Below are 16,150 nucleotides of genomic sequence, written 5' to 3'. Positions count from 1 at the left end.
GTTGTTGGTGTGTTACGTTCATGTATGCGTATGTTCGTGTACAAGATACTGGACACTCGAATTTCCCCCAGGGGATGAATAAAGTGTTTTTCCTATTCTATTCTTCTCTTCTGCAAGGACGTTGACTTTTCATGTGGTGTAATCGTTATTTTTGTTTTGGGTTGCTGTGGTGGCTAGTGTAACAAGCTGATGTAACATGACCTGACACATGAAATAAAGTTCACTTTATTGGTTGCAACAAAAAGGCCTTCGCGAGATTTCATCACACAAGTCAAACGAACTGCACAAAGCCCCCTACCATGCTCTACGTACCATCGGGGGACGGCTGTGGCTTCTATCCATGTGCATAGGCCCTGACTTGCTCCAATAGTTAGAAAGGCACTATATAAATACAATACTTATTTACTATTACAATTTCAAGTACAGTGCAAAGAAATGCAGAAGAATCCAGGAGGCAGTTTAGGGACTGTAAGAAAATTACAAAGCAAAGTATGGACTTCGCTTCTTTGTCTTACAAAAACACATTTCAAAACAATATAAAAGTGTTGAAGTGGTACATTTTCACAAACTATTTTTAGCTCTGGTTTTGGTCCCTACCACTTAACCACCGAACCTCTGCCTCTAACTTTGTCTTTTTTTACTATGTGGTGCAAGGCAGGTGTTGTACAAGGGTTTTTTGCTTTTTAGATATAAGCTGAAAACGTCTGCCTCAAGGAACTAATGGAGGCAAAGGTTGACTTTGACGTTGCTAGTGTCTGCTGCTCTCACGGTATTGCACAAACTAGAGCTAACAGCCAACCAGCATGTATAAAGGGTTCAATTGAGTTCCCATCTTTGGTCTTGAAAAGCTAATTTTGAAACCATGTGTTGGAGTAGCACTTTCTCATCACCTGACCTGACTCTGCCCACCCACGTAATACTTTTCATACAGTCCCCTTCACAAACAGGAATTAAATATTAAAAAAAAAAAAAAAAAAAACAGCTTCTTTCTCCTCCTTTTTCTAAAAGTGCAACGCAATGCTCGTCACGTATGAAGTTCACAGAAAGGACAAACAATTACGGCTCCAACAGCAGTTAATTGCAAATGTTCCCACAGAAAAAACAACATGAAAAAAACATCACTTTTCCACAGCAGCTGTGCAGCTGTTGGTCCCGTGTCTTCAAAGACTCTCCATCAGCACCGCATCTTTACCGGCTTGGAAGAGTAAAGTTTTCCAAACTCTCAGTGGTGGCTGCGACGCACTGATACCACCAATGATTACCCAGTCTCTACATGTATGACGTCCTTAATGAGAAGTTCATGTGGGTCTGCGGAATTGAGGCTTGACTGGGGGAAGAAGAGGAGTGCTGGGCTTGATTCTGGCTGCTGAAGGAGGGCTGGGCTTGACCGGAGGTACAGGAGGAGGGCTTGGTTTGGCTGGTTTAAACTGAAACATGAAGCAAAGATGAACTTAAAACACATTTCTTGTGAAGTTGCTACATCTTAAGCTGTTCAACTTAGGAAATGACTTCATGTAAATTTCTTAGAATTGGATAAAAAAAGGAAGCAGAAGAAACCATGGTCTTGGTCATTTTCTTTCTTTCTTTCTTTCTTTCTTTCTTTCTTTCTTTCTTTCTTTCTTTCTTTCTTTCTTTCTTTCTTTCTCTCATTCATTCATTCATTCATTCATTCATTCACCAAAAACAGCTGCAGCATAGAACTACTCGCAGCAGTGGTTGACTTTTACATCGCTTGCACCTGGGCCAAAAAAGTTGCACATACAACTCAACAAAACCTAGGAAATATCAGCCAACCAGCACACATGAAAATTTAATTTTCAATCAACTTCCACTCAGAAAACACTGATAATTTAAACTATATAAAATTCTTGAACTTGTACTCCCTCATACTCTTAGCTCCATTTTTGGTTCCCACCGCCTAATTTCCGTCTCTAACATTTGAGATTTATTGCTGAAAACAGCTGCGTCAAACATCTACTGGCAGCAAAGTCCAACTTTGATGCCACTTGTTGCACAGATGCAACAAGCATTTAGTTTTAGGACCAATGGCTTCGGTCCACTGGTCTCATGTTGTGGAACTACAGCCCTAAATATGGGTCGACTCATAATCAGGCTGCTGTATTTATTGACAAATGCCTTTAATTGACTGTGACTGGTTTTTAGTATCATTTTAACTGAGAAGTTTGCAAACCTCAATTAATCGATACGGTTAAAACGAAAACAGGATTTCTGTTAGTTGGCTAGTGACAGGACCTTCCACCTCTCTGTAGCTCAGCTCTTATGCAGGACTGTTGTTTCCAACTTTGTTGACTATTTCCGTGAGAGCGTCCTTTTCGAAACGTGTCTATATTCGCTGGTAGACCTCGTAGGGAGGGAGGTTGTGCTGCCTGTTGTGCGTGTTGGGATGTGTTTGAGTTATGACTCCTGTAATTAATCTGTTAATCATTCTGTCTTGTAAATGTCACCACTGCTCCCATGTTGGCGTCTTCAAATGTGAGAAGACAGAGAGAAGTAAACACAATAAATAATAAAATCCTGCAACCAACAAAACCTTTACTTCCGGAGAGACTCACCTGTGGTTTATTCAAAGGTGGCAATGGTTTGGACGGAGGTAGAGGTTTGGTCTGTGGGTAAAAACATAGAAGACATGTCTGTTTCAAGTATAAATCAATAAAATACAAAAATAAAAGTTTGCTGCAAATTAACATTGCTTTGATCCTGATACTTACTATCCCTGCACATCACTAAACTGTATCAATGCTCCGCTGCAAATAGTTCCCTCACAATCAAGATCTGCTCTCTTTTGAAAAGAAATAAATAACACTATATCATTTTAAGCTTTCTCTTTTCTGTAGGTTGAGTGGCCATGATGCAACCAAAAAAATAACTAACTAGATAGTAAAGTGTTGGGATACCCAACCACAAAAAGACACTATTAGAGGGTTTTTTACTTTAGCGTCTTCACCGTCTTAAGCATCTTTAGTCTGGCTGTGACATTGATAACAAAGAGCCTGGCGAAGTAAAAGACAGACTGCAGGACAAACAACCTATTCTGTCCTCTCTGTGCAACTTAATGGAAGTTCCACACTCGATTTTTCTTTTTCCAAACACAACACAGCCAGTGTTCAGTTTGTTTACGTGCCTCTGGTAGTTTTGCCCAAGTCATGACAGGAATTTGCTGCTCCGTGATCGTCTTATCAGACACTAGGACCTAACAGCATGTAGTCTGAACCAAACCAAACACATTGTCGGTCTTTTTATAGCTTTCTTATCGACAAGAAACACATGAACAGTTTCCTCTATGTATTATTTAATTTGACTTCTGGACTTTAGCAGAGACTTAAGTAGCCAACTCTACACGCGATCCTCGGCTTGCATTATGTATTAGATCGCTTTAATAAAACAAGGCTTACCAGCTCAGTTTCTGAGGTAGTTGACACTGAAGACGGTTTCTTTGGTGGCTGGAAAAAAAGAAATCGCTTTGTCAGGATGAAGATGGTCCCAAAATGAACACTTTCCCACATGTCACCAAATGACTGATCTGTGTACCTGTGGAGCGGGTCTGCTGGGAGTCACTGTGACAATCAGAGGGCTGAAGGCTTGTGGTGCCGTTGACTCCATAAAAGTGGGCTGGCTGATCTGAGGTTTGTCTTTAGCGTCCTTGTACAGTGGGTTCAACTTGCTCGGAGCTGAATGCACTTTCCTGTTAACAAAAGATTGACTGAGCTTGGTCGCCCGAAGATAAAGGAGCATTAACGCAAACACAAGAGATAAAATGACCTTTTGCATGTGAAGCTGTCCATGTTGTCCTGTTTACAGCACATAAAGCCAACAATCACCACAGCGATCACCAGAACGATGGCGATAGCGCCACACACAGCGGCTATTATTCCACTCTGACCTGCGGGTGCAGATGGGGGGAAAAGGTTAGAGCTTATTTATGCACAATATATGTCCTGTTGTCTGTATGTAGCTGTTAAATGACACGAAGGCCATGGAGCAAATTTACAGCAAAGTGGTTTTTAGTGGCTATCACAGTGATTTAAAATCATTGAATGTTGGATTGATTGCCATGGCATTGTGTCATTCATGATCCTCAGAGGATGAGCTGAGATGTTTATCCAGCAACATCACCAGGTCAACGTTTCAGTTTGTCAAACTTAAATAGATACTTCATCTCTATGAGAAATTCACACAAACAAGCACGTTCCCTGCCGAAACCCGGGATCGAACCAGGGCCCTTTAGATCTTCAATCTAACGCTCGCCCAACTGAGCTATTTCGGCACAATTTAGGTCATCCAACTACACTATTGTTGTTGTTGCTCAAGTACTTGTTGACGGTGTTGCCGATTTCAAAATAAAAGCTGAAGATGTTTCACCCAAGAAGCTTCTTCCCTTTTTTTTTTCAGTCTTCAGAGTTTAAATACATCTTTGCCCACTGGAAACTCACTTGACTAGGCTCAGACACAGTGATGAAGAAGCTACTTGGATGAAACGTGTTTGATAACATCTAAAGTGGTGAAACGAACACACCCGACTGGTTGATGTTGCTGATGTTAAGGCCAGCTTAAAAACTGCTACGTAGCGTTCGAGTGGTAAATTTGCGGTGTCACGTTCCACTGAAAGTGAACTGCAGCCTTAGATAATGAACTTACAGCTACATGACTCAAAGAAGAAGGAACAAGTGAAAACATCTGTAACAAATGCATAAAACCTATTTAATGAGGAGGTGGAAACTTTGAACAGCTTTTTGACGACAATAGTTCCTCTTGAGGCATGTTTCATTTCTTGTCCTGTTTTTATGACCTAAATAAAAGAAGAAGAAACTGGCAAAAAATATGACAGAAACAGAAGAATCGTCGAAACAGAGGTTATCGTCTGTGCGTGTACAAGTCATATTGCACAGAGGCCAAAATTACTAATTACTTTGAAGTTAAGACAGAAGAAAGCGTCTCTTCTTCCTCTTTTATTTTTTACCGCAAGGTCAGGCTGGTTGCACAATCACTTGGCAAACTCAAAGTTTTCAAACTTCAATAGCTTCAACAATATATCTCTTTATAATCTGAGGACGAAGTCAAGATGGAACAGGAGAAACCTCCGAGATTAGGTCAAAGAAGGAGATCACTCATCGTGAATGATTCACTATTCTTACTGGAAGAATGATTCAACCGACAGCTGCGGTCGGTTGTTTTGTCTGAGCTGACCTTGGCTTTATACCGGTGCAGACTTGAGTATTTATAGAAGTAGCAGACACCTGGTCACGTTTTAAAATTTATTGTGTGAACCTCTCACATACCTTGAGGTAAATCTGCATACTGGACGTCACAGAATGGAGGAGACCAGCCAGGATTACAGTGGCACTCTTTCTTGTGATTACACACCTGAGAGAGGAGAAAATAATGACCACAGATGTGAGATCCAACGACAGACGTTCAAAAAGATACATGTGTAAAGATCCTCTATGATACTACAAAAAGTGTACTGCTTCATTGTTTTACTTTGGACTGATGCTCGAAATCAGCATCTGTTGCAGGAATGTCAACATTTATGTTTATAAACCTGAAAAAGGGTTTGTTAGTGCCCAGTTGACAGTTGTTGACGACCACATGGATGTTTTATTTAAAGAACAAATAGTTTGTTAGCCCAATGTTAAGTTCTCTGTAAACTAAATACTATAATATTCAGGAAAACATCGCATTACTGAACTTAAAAAAACCTAAACTAAATGCGTCGCCACCAAGTAAAAACCTCCAGGATGTGAAAATGAAGCCAAGAGCTGCAGTTCCTCTAATGACCACTGGATGCCCCAACCAAGTGTGACTCAGTCCCCATAAACCTCCATGTTAAAATGACCAACTTCACAACAGATAATAAACATGCTTAGAGCTTCAAAGTTTCATGTTCAAATTATATCCAGGCTTAAAGTTATAAATAATAAAGGGCGAGGCTTGGAGTTAGATGGGGTCAAGATGGAGATGAGCTCAACCACCACACTGAGCTTCAAAACAAATGGGCGACGTCACCTTCAGTAGACAGTTTAGTCTGTGGGAATCCCTCAGTGGCTACACGCGGCACTATGTCTGCAATTTTAACCCGTGTCATAAAAGAGATGTCTGTAAACCTCAACAAACGTTGCTTAGTACCCTTTGTATCATGAGTTTTAATTAATGGAGGTTTTACATTTGTCCAAAAAAATAACTTTTCTTTCAGTGTCGTCATCGTAAACATGTAATTTCAAGAGAGTGGCTGGAGTAGCTGTATTAATTAAGTCTGATCTCAAACTTTTAAACAGTGAACTTACCCCGTTGTTGTTGCATTTCTTTGAACAGTCCTCCTTCTTCCCATAAACCGATACATCCACACAACTGTTGTCAATGCAAACCTGTGCACAGACGTTTGATTTAACACTCCACAAAAAACAATCAAAAACAGGCTCTTTTTAATCTCCCTTCTGAGGGTTTTACCTTATTTGGTCCACATTTGGCTCCTTTTGGCACCATGTTGATGTTTCTGGTCTTATCGTCATCCACGGCCAGGTTACATTGTACGCCTAAGGTGGTGTAGGCCGCACGTCTGCCCGTGATAGACTCGCCTCCTCCCTCACAAAACATAGACCCGCACTTCAGATTCCTGCAAACACAAGACACATGGACTCATTGAGCAATGCTAAATGTTATACATTATACTTTTAAGTACTGGAACACTCTGTCTGTCTGATACTGTACGTACTCTGCAGCACAGCGAGTGAAGCCAGATTTGCTCCTCCCACAGTTGGCTTCTTTCTCGCCTCGACTGTTCAAGTTGTAGCACACATCTGGCGCATTTCTAGCTCCTGCAAGAAGAATGAATTGTCATCTTTCAGCTGTAAAAATGTCTGTTGATCACAGATAATTTAAATACCTGAGAGGTTTAAAGAGGACGTTGCTTTTAATGTAACTCCGGTCTTGTTTAGAACAGTTGTAAACGCACTCGAGACATATTGAAGAAACATTTGAAACTGGATCACTTAGACCCCAGTCAGTGGTGGCCTTGGCCACTTGTGGCCACATTCCTTTAACAGTATCCACATACAGTGCTTCCTGGACACATGGACACATTTATTACTGAAGATTTTTTCCCTCTCACTAGTGCAAACAGCTCAGCAGTCACCGTACTGTGGCCATGGACTCTTACAGGGTTTTATTGTACAATGTGAGCTCTGTGCAGGGATCTCACAAAAACAGATTTCAGGAGTGAAGATACATTTTGACTAATCACTTGTTTGTTTGTGGTTCTGAAACAGCAAAAGTATGTTGTTAAGACGGCAGCTGTTTGAGCTTCATATGTTGCACGGCGTTATTTGAGGACTGTGATCAGATCACAAGTGGTCACTTAAGAAACGCATAGAGATTTGAATAATGCCAGGTGAGAACTCAGAGACATCCATTTGTGACTGGATTTCCCAGAATGCAAGTTAATGCCAAGCCTGGACAGGGCCTCCGACAGTCCAGTCCAACAAGACACTAGTACAGTTTAATCTTGTAATCTTGCCTTTAAGAATGCTTTACAAGTTTATTGGATGATTTTGAAAGTAAAATCTTAATGTAAAAATCTTAACTTAAAGCTAAATCTGTCAAGAAATGCAGTGCAATAATATTGTAGCACAATATTTCAGTAAATAGTAGAAATATTCAAGAAAAGTGCGAGTACAGTAACAGTTAATTTCCCACACTGAGAGTGTTGGAGGATGTTTGGATTTTTCTTCTGCTTTTTATATAACACAAATAAAACCCGAACAAATGTGAATGTTTCCTAGAAAGAGCCACTTCCACCACATGACAGCGAAAACTGGAACAGGCTAAAAACTCAAGGCCCAGATGGCCCAAAGAAAGGGGATCGTTTTAGTCTCTCCACTCGAGTGGCTCGACTGGCTGCGCTGTTTCTACTCCACCTGTTCCAAACAGCCTCCAGCAGTGCTGCTCGTGCGTCGGGCACTGTCCGTCGTAGCAGTAGCCCGGGGCCGGGTTGGAGCAGGGTTTGCCGTTCATCTCGAAGCTGTCTTCGGGACAGTCCTGCGACTCTCCGCTGCAGTATTCAGGCAGGTCACACTCACCGGCTGACTTCCTGCACACGCTTCCAGATGCTTTGAGCTGTGGATTAAAGTACACACACATCAGAGGGGCATTGCCTGGAGGGTTAAGTGTGTCTTTTTTTCATACGGCAGATCTGGATCTCTGTTTACGTGGTACTCTTCCTGTCCCTGAAAGTGTCATTTGAGGAAGGATGTGAACATCACCCTCTGTTTCCTGCTATTTTTGAACTGCTGCTGCTTTAAAGAGTGAAACTCTGTGACTATGATTATTGGCAGGAGTAGGGTGTGCCCAGAGTATTGGCCTTTATGCATCCTGTAGCCCAAGGGTAGCAGCATGGCAGTAGAAAAGGGAACGCGATTAACTTTAGTGTAAACAGTCATGGAGGATGAACTCTATTGACTTTGATGATTCCCAGGCTTTTTGACAAGCTGCAGATCAGCTGCCATTTTTTTGCTAACGCCACTAGCGTGTTAAAGTGTCATGGCTCCCAGAGGAGGAATCCACTGATGTTTCTCCACGAGGAGGAACATTTGTGGCTCTAAGTGAAATATTGTTACTGGGACTGTAATATGGTTCAGAAAATCCTGCTCCACTGAGGATGGAGGTGTTGGATTATTTGAACCGTTGACTTTCCATCGAGCTCCTCTTCTTCTCCTTCTTCCTCTTCTTTGTTTTCCTCCACCTTCTTCTTCTCCCCCCCCCCCCCCCTCTTATTCTCATCCTTCTCTTTCCTTCTTCTATTTCCAGCAGAGTTGACGCTCTGCAGCGTAAGAACCACTTTGCCAGTGAAGTCGACAAATGCACACACAGACGCTTTGACTGCTGCTCACAGTTTATGACGCATTCGGATTTAATTATCCAGTAAATCTTGTTGTTTTGTAAACAAGTGTTACGCAGCGTAGGCTGAGCATCTTCAGTACCTGACACCTCTCGCAGCACTGTCCATGAGCGCACTGGGATCCTTCAGTCAGGCGACAATTGGACGGATCGCAGCAGGGGTTGTTACATTCCTACAAAAACAAAGGTTCAAGTCCTGTTAATTGTCACTTCAACAGTATGTTGTTAAAAACACACAGTGGTTGAAGTACGGTTTCTCCCACTCCCACTCTTCTACATACAATATTTGGTACCAAGCCAGACGATAACTACTGTGACTGCAGCAACTGCTACGCTACAACACAATGCATCACAGAACATAAAAAAACTCTTTCTATGCAGAAGATATACAGACTGTGTAATGCATTAATGTACAGAACTTTACACGGTATATAAAGCTGTACACTGTTATTGATATTTATAGCTGCACGGGACAGCTAAAGCACAAAAGCTGCCTGTGCAATGAATGCTCTATTGATAGACACAACCCTACATATGCCATTTAACAAGAGTGAATCTCATTAGTGACATAAAAAACAGAGTGGCATCTAGTGCTTTTATTAGTGTTACCATATGTGTCAAACACAAATGTACAAATAGTTGTGCAATATTTGTTGTGCAAGTGTCCATGTCATCTGAAAGTGGCTTGTGCAATGTTTGGGAGTTTGTGGTTGTACGTGTGTGTTGTGTGTTGATGATGAGGGTTTTAATAAGTCTTTAGAGCAGGGACCGAGGGGAGAGTGTTCAGGCATCTGAAGGCCTGGGGGAGGCTGTTTTGAAAGTTGAGTCAAACAGATTAAAGTTTAAACTGATAACACTTGACCACCACCATCCCTTTTATTATTAGTAACCCACACACACAGGAAACCACACCTAGCTGCTCATACAGGAAAGCCCAAGGGTTAACTGAACGATTTAAATATTTAAAAAGGATGAACTGCAGAAATTAGACAAATACAAATCCCTCATTTACTACGTATACATTTTATGTTTCACCATTAGTTTAAAACTTTAAAATTCTTCCATAATATAATTACGACCATTTAAAAGTAATATTAACTTATTTAACTATTTATTTACTGATATTATTATGAATAATAATAAAATAGGAATTATAAACTTTATTATAAAATGTATTAGATATTTTATCTGTGAAAACTAAAATCACAATGCAGTTGGCGCAAGTAATTTGTTTTTTTGGCTAATTATTTGAGTTTTTCTGAGTAATATATTTCTTTGGTTTGTCTTTCGGAGTAAAGGAATGAACGCATTAATAGTTTCACATAGCCTCTAAACTCAGAAAAAAAATTAACCGAAAATTATTCTTGGAAAAAAACACAGGAAAAATGATTAATTAATTATAATATAATTCATTATTATAATTATTATAATTAATTATTATTATTATAATTATTATTGATAATATGATCATTGATAATATATTGATGTATCAATTATTATTATTAATTATTTTTTTCAAAGGTGAAATTAAAAAAAGGACTACAGTATATTTTTATATGTATGTGTTGAATATTTCACAATTAATGTAAACAAAATGTATTGTAACAAATTTAATTAAGCCATGTATTTGTACAAATTTTAATGACAGAATATCATCGGCATAAAGATGTAGTTTGAACAGTACTCAACATCAGTTCTTATTGCAGGTAAATAAAATAAAAAATTACCTAATTTACTGCCTTGTTTAACTTTTGATGAATCATCAGAGCAGCTAAGTTTTACAGCAGGAAATTTCAGCGCTTTACATCTCTAGCTCTACCTTTTTATTAGCTCTGACTTCCCACAAAGGAAACCACACCTGGGCGCTAAAAATGGACAACCTAAGTGGTGTCTTCTTTCACCAAAGGACATATATTTTTGATGCCTGGAAATGAAGATCTTTATTAACTGTTGGAAGATTTACCTCCGCGGTGCCGCAGTCACACTCCTCTCCAGGGTCCAGCAGGGCGTTGCCACAGCGAGGCCCGATGACCATGTACTTGACAGAGCTGGGTTTGTGCAAACAATTGGGCTGAGCTCGCGCCATGAACTCGGCGAGCTGGTCCAAACTGCAGTCGCTGAAGAACTCCGGAAACCCTTGACTTCCTGTCCTGAGGTGGAGCGAAGAGATTCCAAATGTTTGAAAAAGGATTTCAGTGCACACCTGCAGCTTTGAAGTCGCTTTCGTCTCAAATACCTAAGCTTTTCTGTCATGACACAGTCCCCACTGCTGTAAGAGGAACCACAGACACAACCTGGGGCATCATGGGACAGGCCAAAGTTATGTCCCATCTCATGAGCAATGGTGGAGGCGAGGCCAATCATATTTTCATGGTGATCCTGGAAGAGATCATAAAGGTTCACTAGAAGGTTTCATCTCCAGTGGCCGATATAAGATTGACATCAACGCTCCTACCTGATTCACTCCTCCAGAGTTTTCGGTACACATGGCATATTTATTCGCCAGCCCGACTGTGTCTCCATAAAAATCTATGCCACTGTTGAAGACAAAATGCGTAACATGAGGTGAAGCTGTCACTGAGTTTTAACATCTGGAGATATCCAACCACTGATCCTCACGTCACAAACTGGGCGTTGTCGTGGTTCGTCCTCTTCAGTAGATCGGTCTGACGCCACAAGAGGAAATTGTCCAGAGTCTTTCCTGAGTTGATGTTAACTTTTATGTGGTCTCCGGTCGTCCAAATCTCCAAACCCACCAGCATGATGCGAATTTTCAGAGGCCGATACAGCTGCAGAAAGAAGAAGAAGAAGAAGAAGAAGAAGAAGAAGAAGAAGAAGAAGAAGAAGAAGAGGTGTTTAGAAAGCACTGTTGTTGAGAAACAGCTGACAAATACTGATAGCACTCTTACCTTGTCAATGTGATTTACAGCTCCGAGAATACGAGATCTCGTCTCACTTCCGTATCGTTTATACTACATTAGACGAGACAGACGCATCAGAGACATTCACAGATGGATTTGTAAAAAAGAAAAAAAAAAGTTGTACTTAAAGTGAGATATTTACCTCAGTGTTGTCCACAACAATAAACAGCTCGACAAACCTCACCGGACCATCGATGGATTTGGGTTTCTAAAAGGAGACCGAAATTTGACTGACTCATGTGATGCATCTTTTGTCTCATGTTTGTTCTTGCCCCGGAAATACAACAGCTAAAAGCCAACATTAAGCAGACACTGATATCTATTGGGATAAAATCAAGTTTATAGAAAAACAAAAATCTGGATTTGGTCTAATCCTGTAAAATCACCAGGAGGGTTGACAAATAGAATAATAGCTGACTGAATAGTTTATCAATATACATCAGTCAGCCATTACATTATCACCACCTGCCTAATACCTAGGCTTCAGTCTCCCTTTTCCAGCCAAAATATCCCTGATCCATGGATCGGACTTGCCAACACCTTGAACTCATTGTAATTGTTCCTCAAAACATTCCTGAACCTGGACGAATGATCCTGCTGAAAGAGTCAATTGGGAAATAAAGTTTCCATGAAAGGTCATTGTCTGCATCAACCCTTCGGTAGGTGGTACGTGTCAAGGTAACATCCACGTGAACTCCACCTTCTTCCAGGTCTCCATGGTCCAGTTCTGATGTTTCCATTGTAAGGGCTTTCATCAGTGAACAGGGGTCAGCATGGACATCCTGACTGGCCTGTAGCTACACAACCCCATACAAACAAACTCTGCACTTCCGTCTCTACAGTAGCTCTCTCCTGGCTGCTCATAACCCTGTCTCCGATTCCTCTCCTACCTTAGACCACTTATTATATGTACTGACCACTGAAGACCAGAAACATCCCACAACAGCTGCAGTTCTGACCCAGTCATCTCCAGACATCACAATCTGTTTAAAGTCTCTCCAATCTTTTTTTCCAGCTTCTGATATCCTGAGTCATAACAACCAGTGTATATAATAATTTCTAGCTCCAGTTAAGAGAAAGCTTGATGTTTGAGCATACCCATAATCTGGACCTGAAGAGGCCTGCAGGCTGAGGGTGGTTTTGGTCTTGGTCCCGGTCCCGGTCATACACCACACTGGTGTCGGACGTGGAGCCACAGCTGGGCCTGCCACTGCTCTTCGCGTGCTCCTGTCTGTAAACTGCATGGTCTCCATCGTCAGTGTGTCCCAGAGGCTCTATCAGGTAAACCTGCTGCCGAGCTCTTACAAAGCCGCTGCACGCCGTCACAGGAAACAACGACAAACGACAAAAAATTCACTCCAAGTACATAAAGCAAAATAAAAGATAAAATGAGACAAAAGGAGATCAAAAAAAAAGCAGAATACTAAATATCACAAAGCAACAAGTTTATCAATGTATGTAAGCGTTTAAATGACAAACAGGAAATCAGAAGCTGTCACAACATCCTTTTTTTCTTACTTTATGCCCGAACAAATCCCCACGCTGACCGCGGAGTCTGGCATGGCTTCGATGTGACCGTGATAGTAGCAGTGCTCCTGAATGGAAACACAGATCAGTCAGCGAAATGGCTACGACTCACAAAGATGTTCTTTCATCATGAATCACAGGTCAAAATTATATTTCCCTGCAGGCTGCGCACACATCAAGGCGCCATATTAAGATTATTTTCCTTATCTATTCATCACATGCTTAATTTGACAATTACCGGCAATCAATTCATTTTTTTTATATTGGTAGAATAATAGACTAATTGCTATGTCATTTTTTTAACTTACTGTTACAATATCAAATATTAGGCGATTGTGCTGTTAGGCTAACAATATAAAAACACCAAAGACATAAAAGTTAACTTCAACCGAACTTTATCAAAGATTTAAAAGAAAAACAAAATAGGAGGAATATAAAAAGTTTTAGTAAACATTTAATGTTGTTTTTATTAGATAAAATAAAAATTGGTGTACTTCATTCTAGTAAAAACAGGCTTTGTGTATAACATGTAAAACTAAGATAAAAATGTCAGTCTGACCTGACTTGGAGACACTGTCACCCGTTTTCCATCTTCCGAGTAATGTGTTTCAGTGTAGCCTGTCGCAATAAGATCCCTGTAAAAAACAGAAACTTTTCTTTCTCACACTTTTACATATTAACACACGTATTTGTTCAGAAGAAATCTGGACTTTACCTGTTCTTTTCTAGATAAATAGTGTGGTTTATGCCTTCGATGGGTAACTCGTACCAAACCGTGTCAGGATAAAGCTGCAGAAAAAAAAAGTCACATAGCAGCTTTTAAAAAAATAAAAAGCTTTTTAATGCAATAAACTGGCTGATTTTGGTTTATTGCAGTTTGTATGTTGTCAGAGATTAATATAGTTCAGACAATTTTCAACTGTTTATTGTTAGACTGTAAGATGACACTAATCTTAGATACAGTGTAACTAATAAGTGTGTTACTACGTGTTTCATGTGATGTACTAGTGAGGTTACCTGGTCATCCTGCAGACTCCTCCTCTGTCTGTGGTGAAGTCTCTGAGGTCGGACGACGTCGTAGCGCTCCACATGAGACAACATCTCTGAACTGTGCACCAGGCAAACTACACAACACCAACAGAAACTCATTAAACACTCACTTGCCAGAACACTGGTAAATGGAACTGGCAATCTGCCACCTGACAGTACACCTGTAAAGTCAGTACCACACTTTAACCTTATACCGAGATGTTGCACCAGAATCAGATGACATGACATTCAATATGCACATACTTGCCTAAACATGAGTGCAGATAGATAGATTAACAAACTTTTAATTAGTATCCAGACGTTTTGTTACGTAAAAACACTGTATTACACTCAACATAGCAAGAGTTACTACTTATTATTTTCATTAATTTTACTGATGTAATTATTATATTAATTAATTTTACTAATGTAATTATTATTTTCTGGATCAAATATCCAGGAAATAGTGAGAAATGCCTCTCATAGCCACACAAAGCCTACCTAATAAACAGGAAGTAACATCGTATAAAAGATTAAAAAAACATTTTAAAAATCCTAAAAAAGCTGGATAATCAAAGCAATAGAAAAAAAACGTATTATTAAACTATTCTTTCAGTATTTTAACTACATCAGCTGTACTAGTCTGTGCAGTTTTGTTGATTTCTTAAACCATAAATACGTGTAAAAATGTTTAACGTGTTACTAAAGCAGGAAAACGACTCATGTTAAGTGTATCAAAATGTTCAATGAAGTAACATAAAATGAGTATCAGATTTTTTATGTAATACATAGAGACTTTAACGCTGTTTTAAACCGAACATAAGACTTTAACGCTTTCTGTTGTTAACACGGTCGGACTCAACTTTTCTACCAAACCCCGTTAATTTTTCTCTTAATTTAACCGCAGCTCATCTCTCTCTGTAAAGTCCATTATATTAAGTCTCTTACCGCAGGTTAAGCACAGCAACAACATGTTCGCCCCCACCATGATGCGCTCCCGTCAGAAACCACCGCTCTTCCCCCGCTACTCTGCGGTCTGACCGACTGTAGGCGGACCCTACGCTTCCTGGGTCCACCGACGCCCCGCCCCTCACATCCCTGGGTCCGCCGAGGCCTCGCCCCTAATGCTCACTGGCTCCCCACGAGGCCACGCCCCTCTGCCTCCAGAGGCGGCCGACACCACGCCCCTCTGCTCTCTGTTCCCGTATCACACACTTACTGGAATGAACCGTTGAAAGCATTATTAAGCCTGACGTAATTCTTCAGCTGAAATGAAGCCCTTCAAAAACAAATGAGCCCAGACACTTGACAAGACAGGACAGGACCCTCAATTGAGTTTATTCTAAATTATTTAAAAAAATGATATTAATACAATGACAATCCCACATTAAATTTATAATGATAAAATGTAATATATATATATATAATTTTTTTTTTTTTTTCTGTGTTTTTAGTCCTGATTTGAAGTGTAGGCCTATTACGCCATTTGTTTGAAGCACATCCCTGTTACTATACAAACAGGGGAATCACAGTCAGTGGAAATATACAAGGTTGGACAAGGTAGATACTTTCATCATCTGTAAAATTTCTGTATATATATTTAGATATGTTATCTCGTGTAAAATTTGAGTCTGCCTATGCCAGTTTAGTTTAGTAATAGATTTACTTAAATAGTTATTTAGAAAATCTATGAATAGTTTGTAGACAATGTTTATCATTGCTTACGTAAGCACGGTTTTATTTTGAGTCAGAGCCAGCATGTT

The 16,150-nt window shown here is 40.1% G+C and overlaps 1 protein-coding gene and 1 non-coding gene across 2 annotated transcripts; both read right to left on the bottom strand.

Moving 5' to 3' along the window:
* Positions 1–209: 209 nt before the first annotated feature.
* On the bottom strand, positions 210–15,467 carry adam8b (ADAM metallopeptidase domain 8b). Its single transcript, XM_047609934.1, has 23 exons — positions 15,336–15,467; positions 14,376–14,482; positions 14,074–14,147; positions 13,918–13,993; positions 13,350–13,426; positions 12,930–13,143; positions 11,974–12,039; positions 11,820–11,882; positions 11,530–11,699; positions 11,366–11,447; positions 11,147–11,289; positions 10,874–11,060; positions 8,994–9,083; positions 7,932–8,130; positions 6,731–6,833; positions 6,466–6,631; positions 6,303–6,383; positions 5,298–5,382; positions 3,781–3,901; positions 3,550–3,703; positions 3,414–3,461; positions 2,574–2,624; positions 210–1,427 (listed from the first exon to the last, which is right to left on the bottom strand). Exons 1-23 carry the CDS (start codon positions 15,373–15,375, stop codon positions 1,299–1,301), a joined length of 2,526 nt encoding a protein of 841 aa, XP_047465890.1. The 5' UTR covers positions 15,376–15,467; the 3' UTR covers positions 210–1,298.
* Positions 4,213–4,285, bottom strand: trnaf-gaa. Its single transcript has one exon. It is a non-coding gene; the product is annotated as a tRNA-Phe (tRNA).
* Positions 15,468–16,150: the final 683 nt, after the last annotated feature.

The sequence above is a fragment of the Mugil cephalus genome, chromosome 16, assembly GCF_022458985.1.
Source record: "Mugil cephalus isolate CIBA_MC_2020 chromosome 16, CIBA_Mcephalus_1.1, whole genome shotgun sequence".
Lineage (NCBI taxonomy): Eukaryota > Metazoa > Chordata > Actinopteri > Mugiliformes > Mugilidae > Mugil > Mugil cephalus.
Note: the sequence above shows the minus strand (reverse complement) of the source record. Positions and strands in the feature narration are given on the sequence as shown.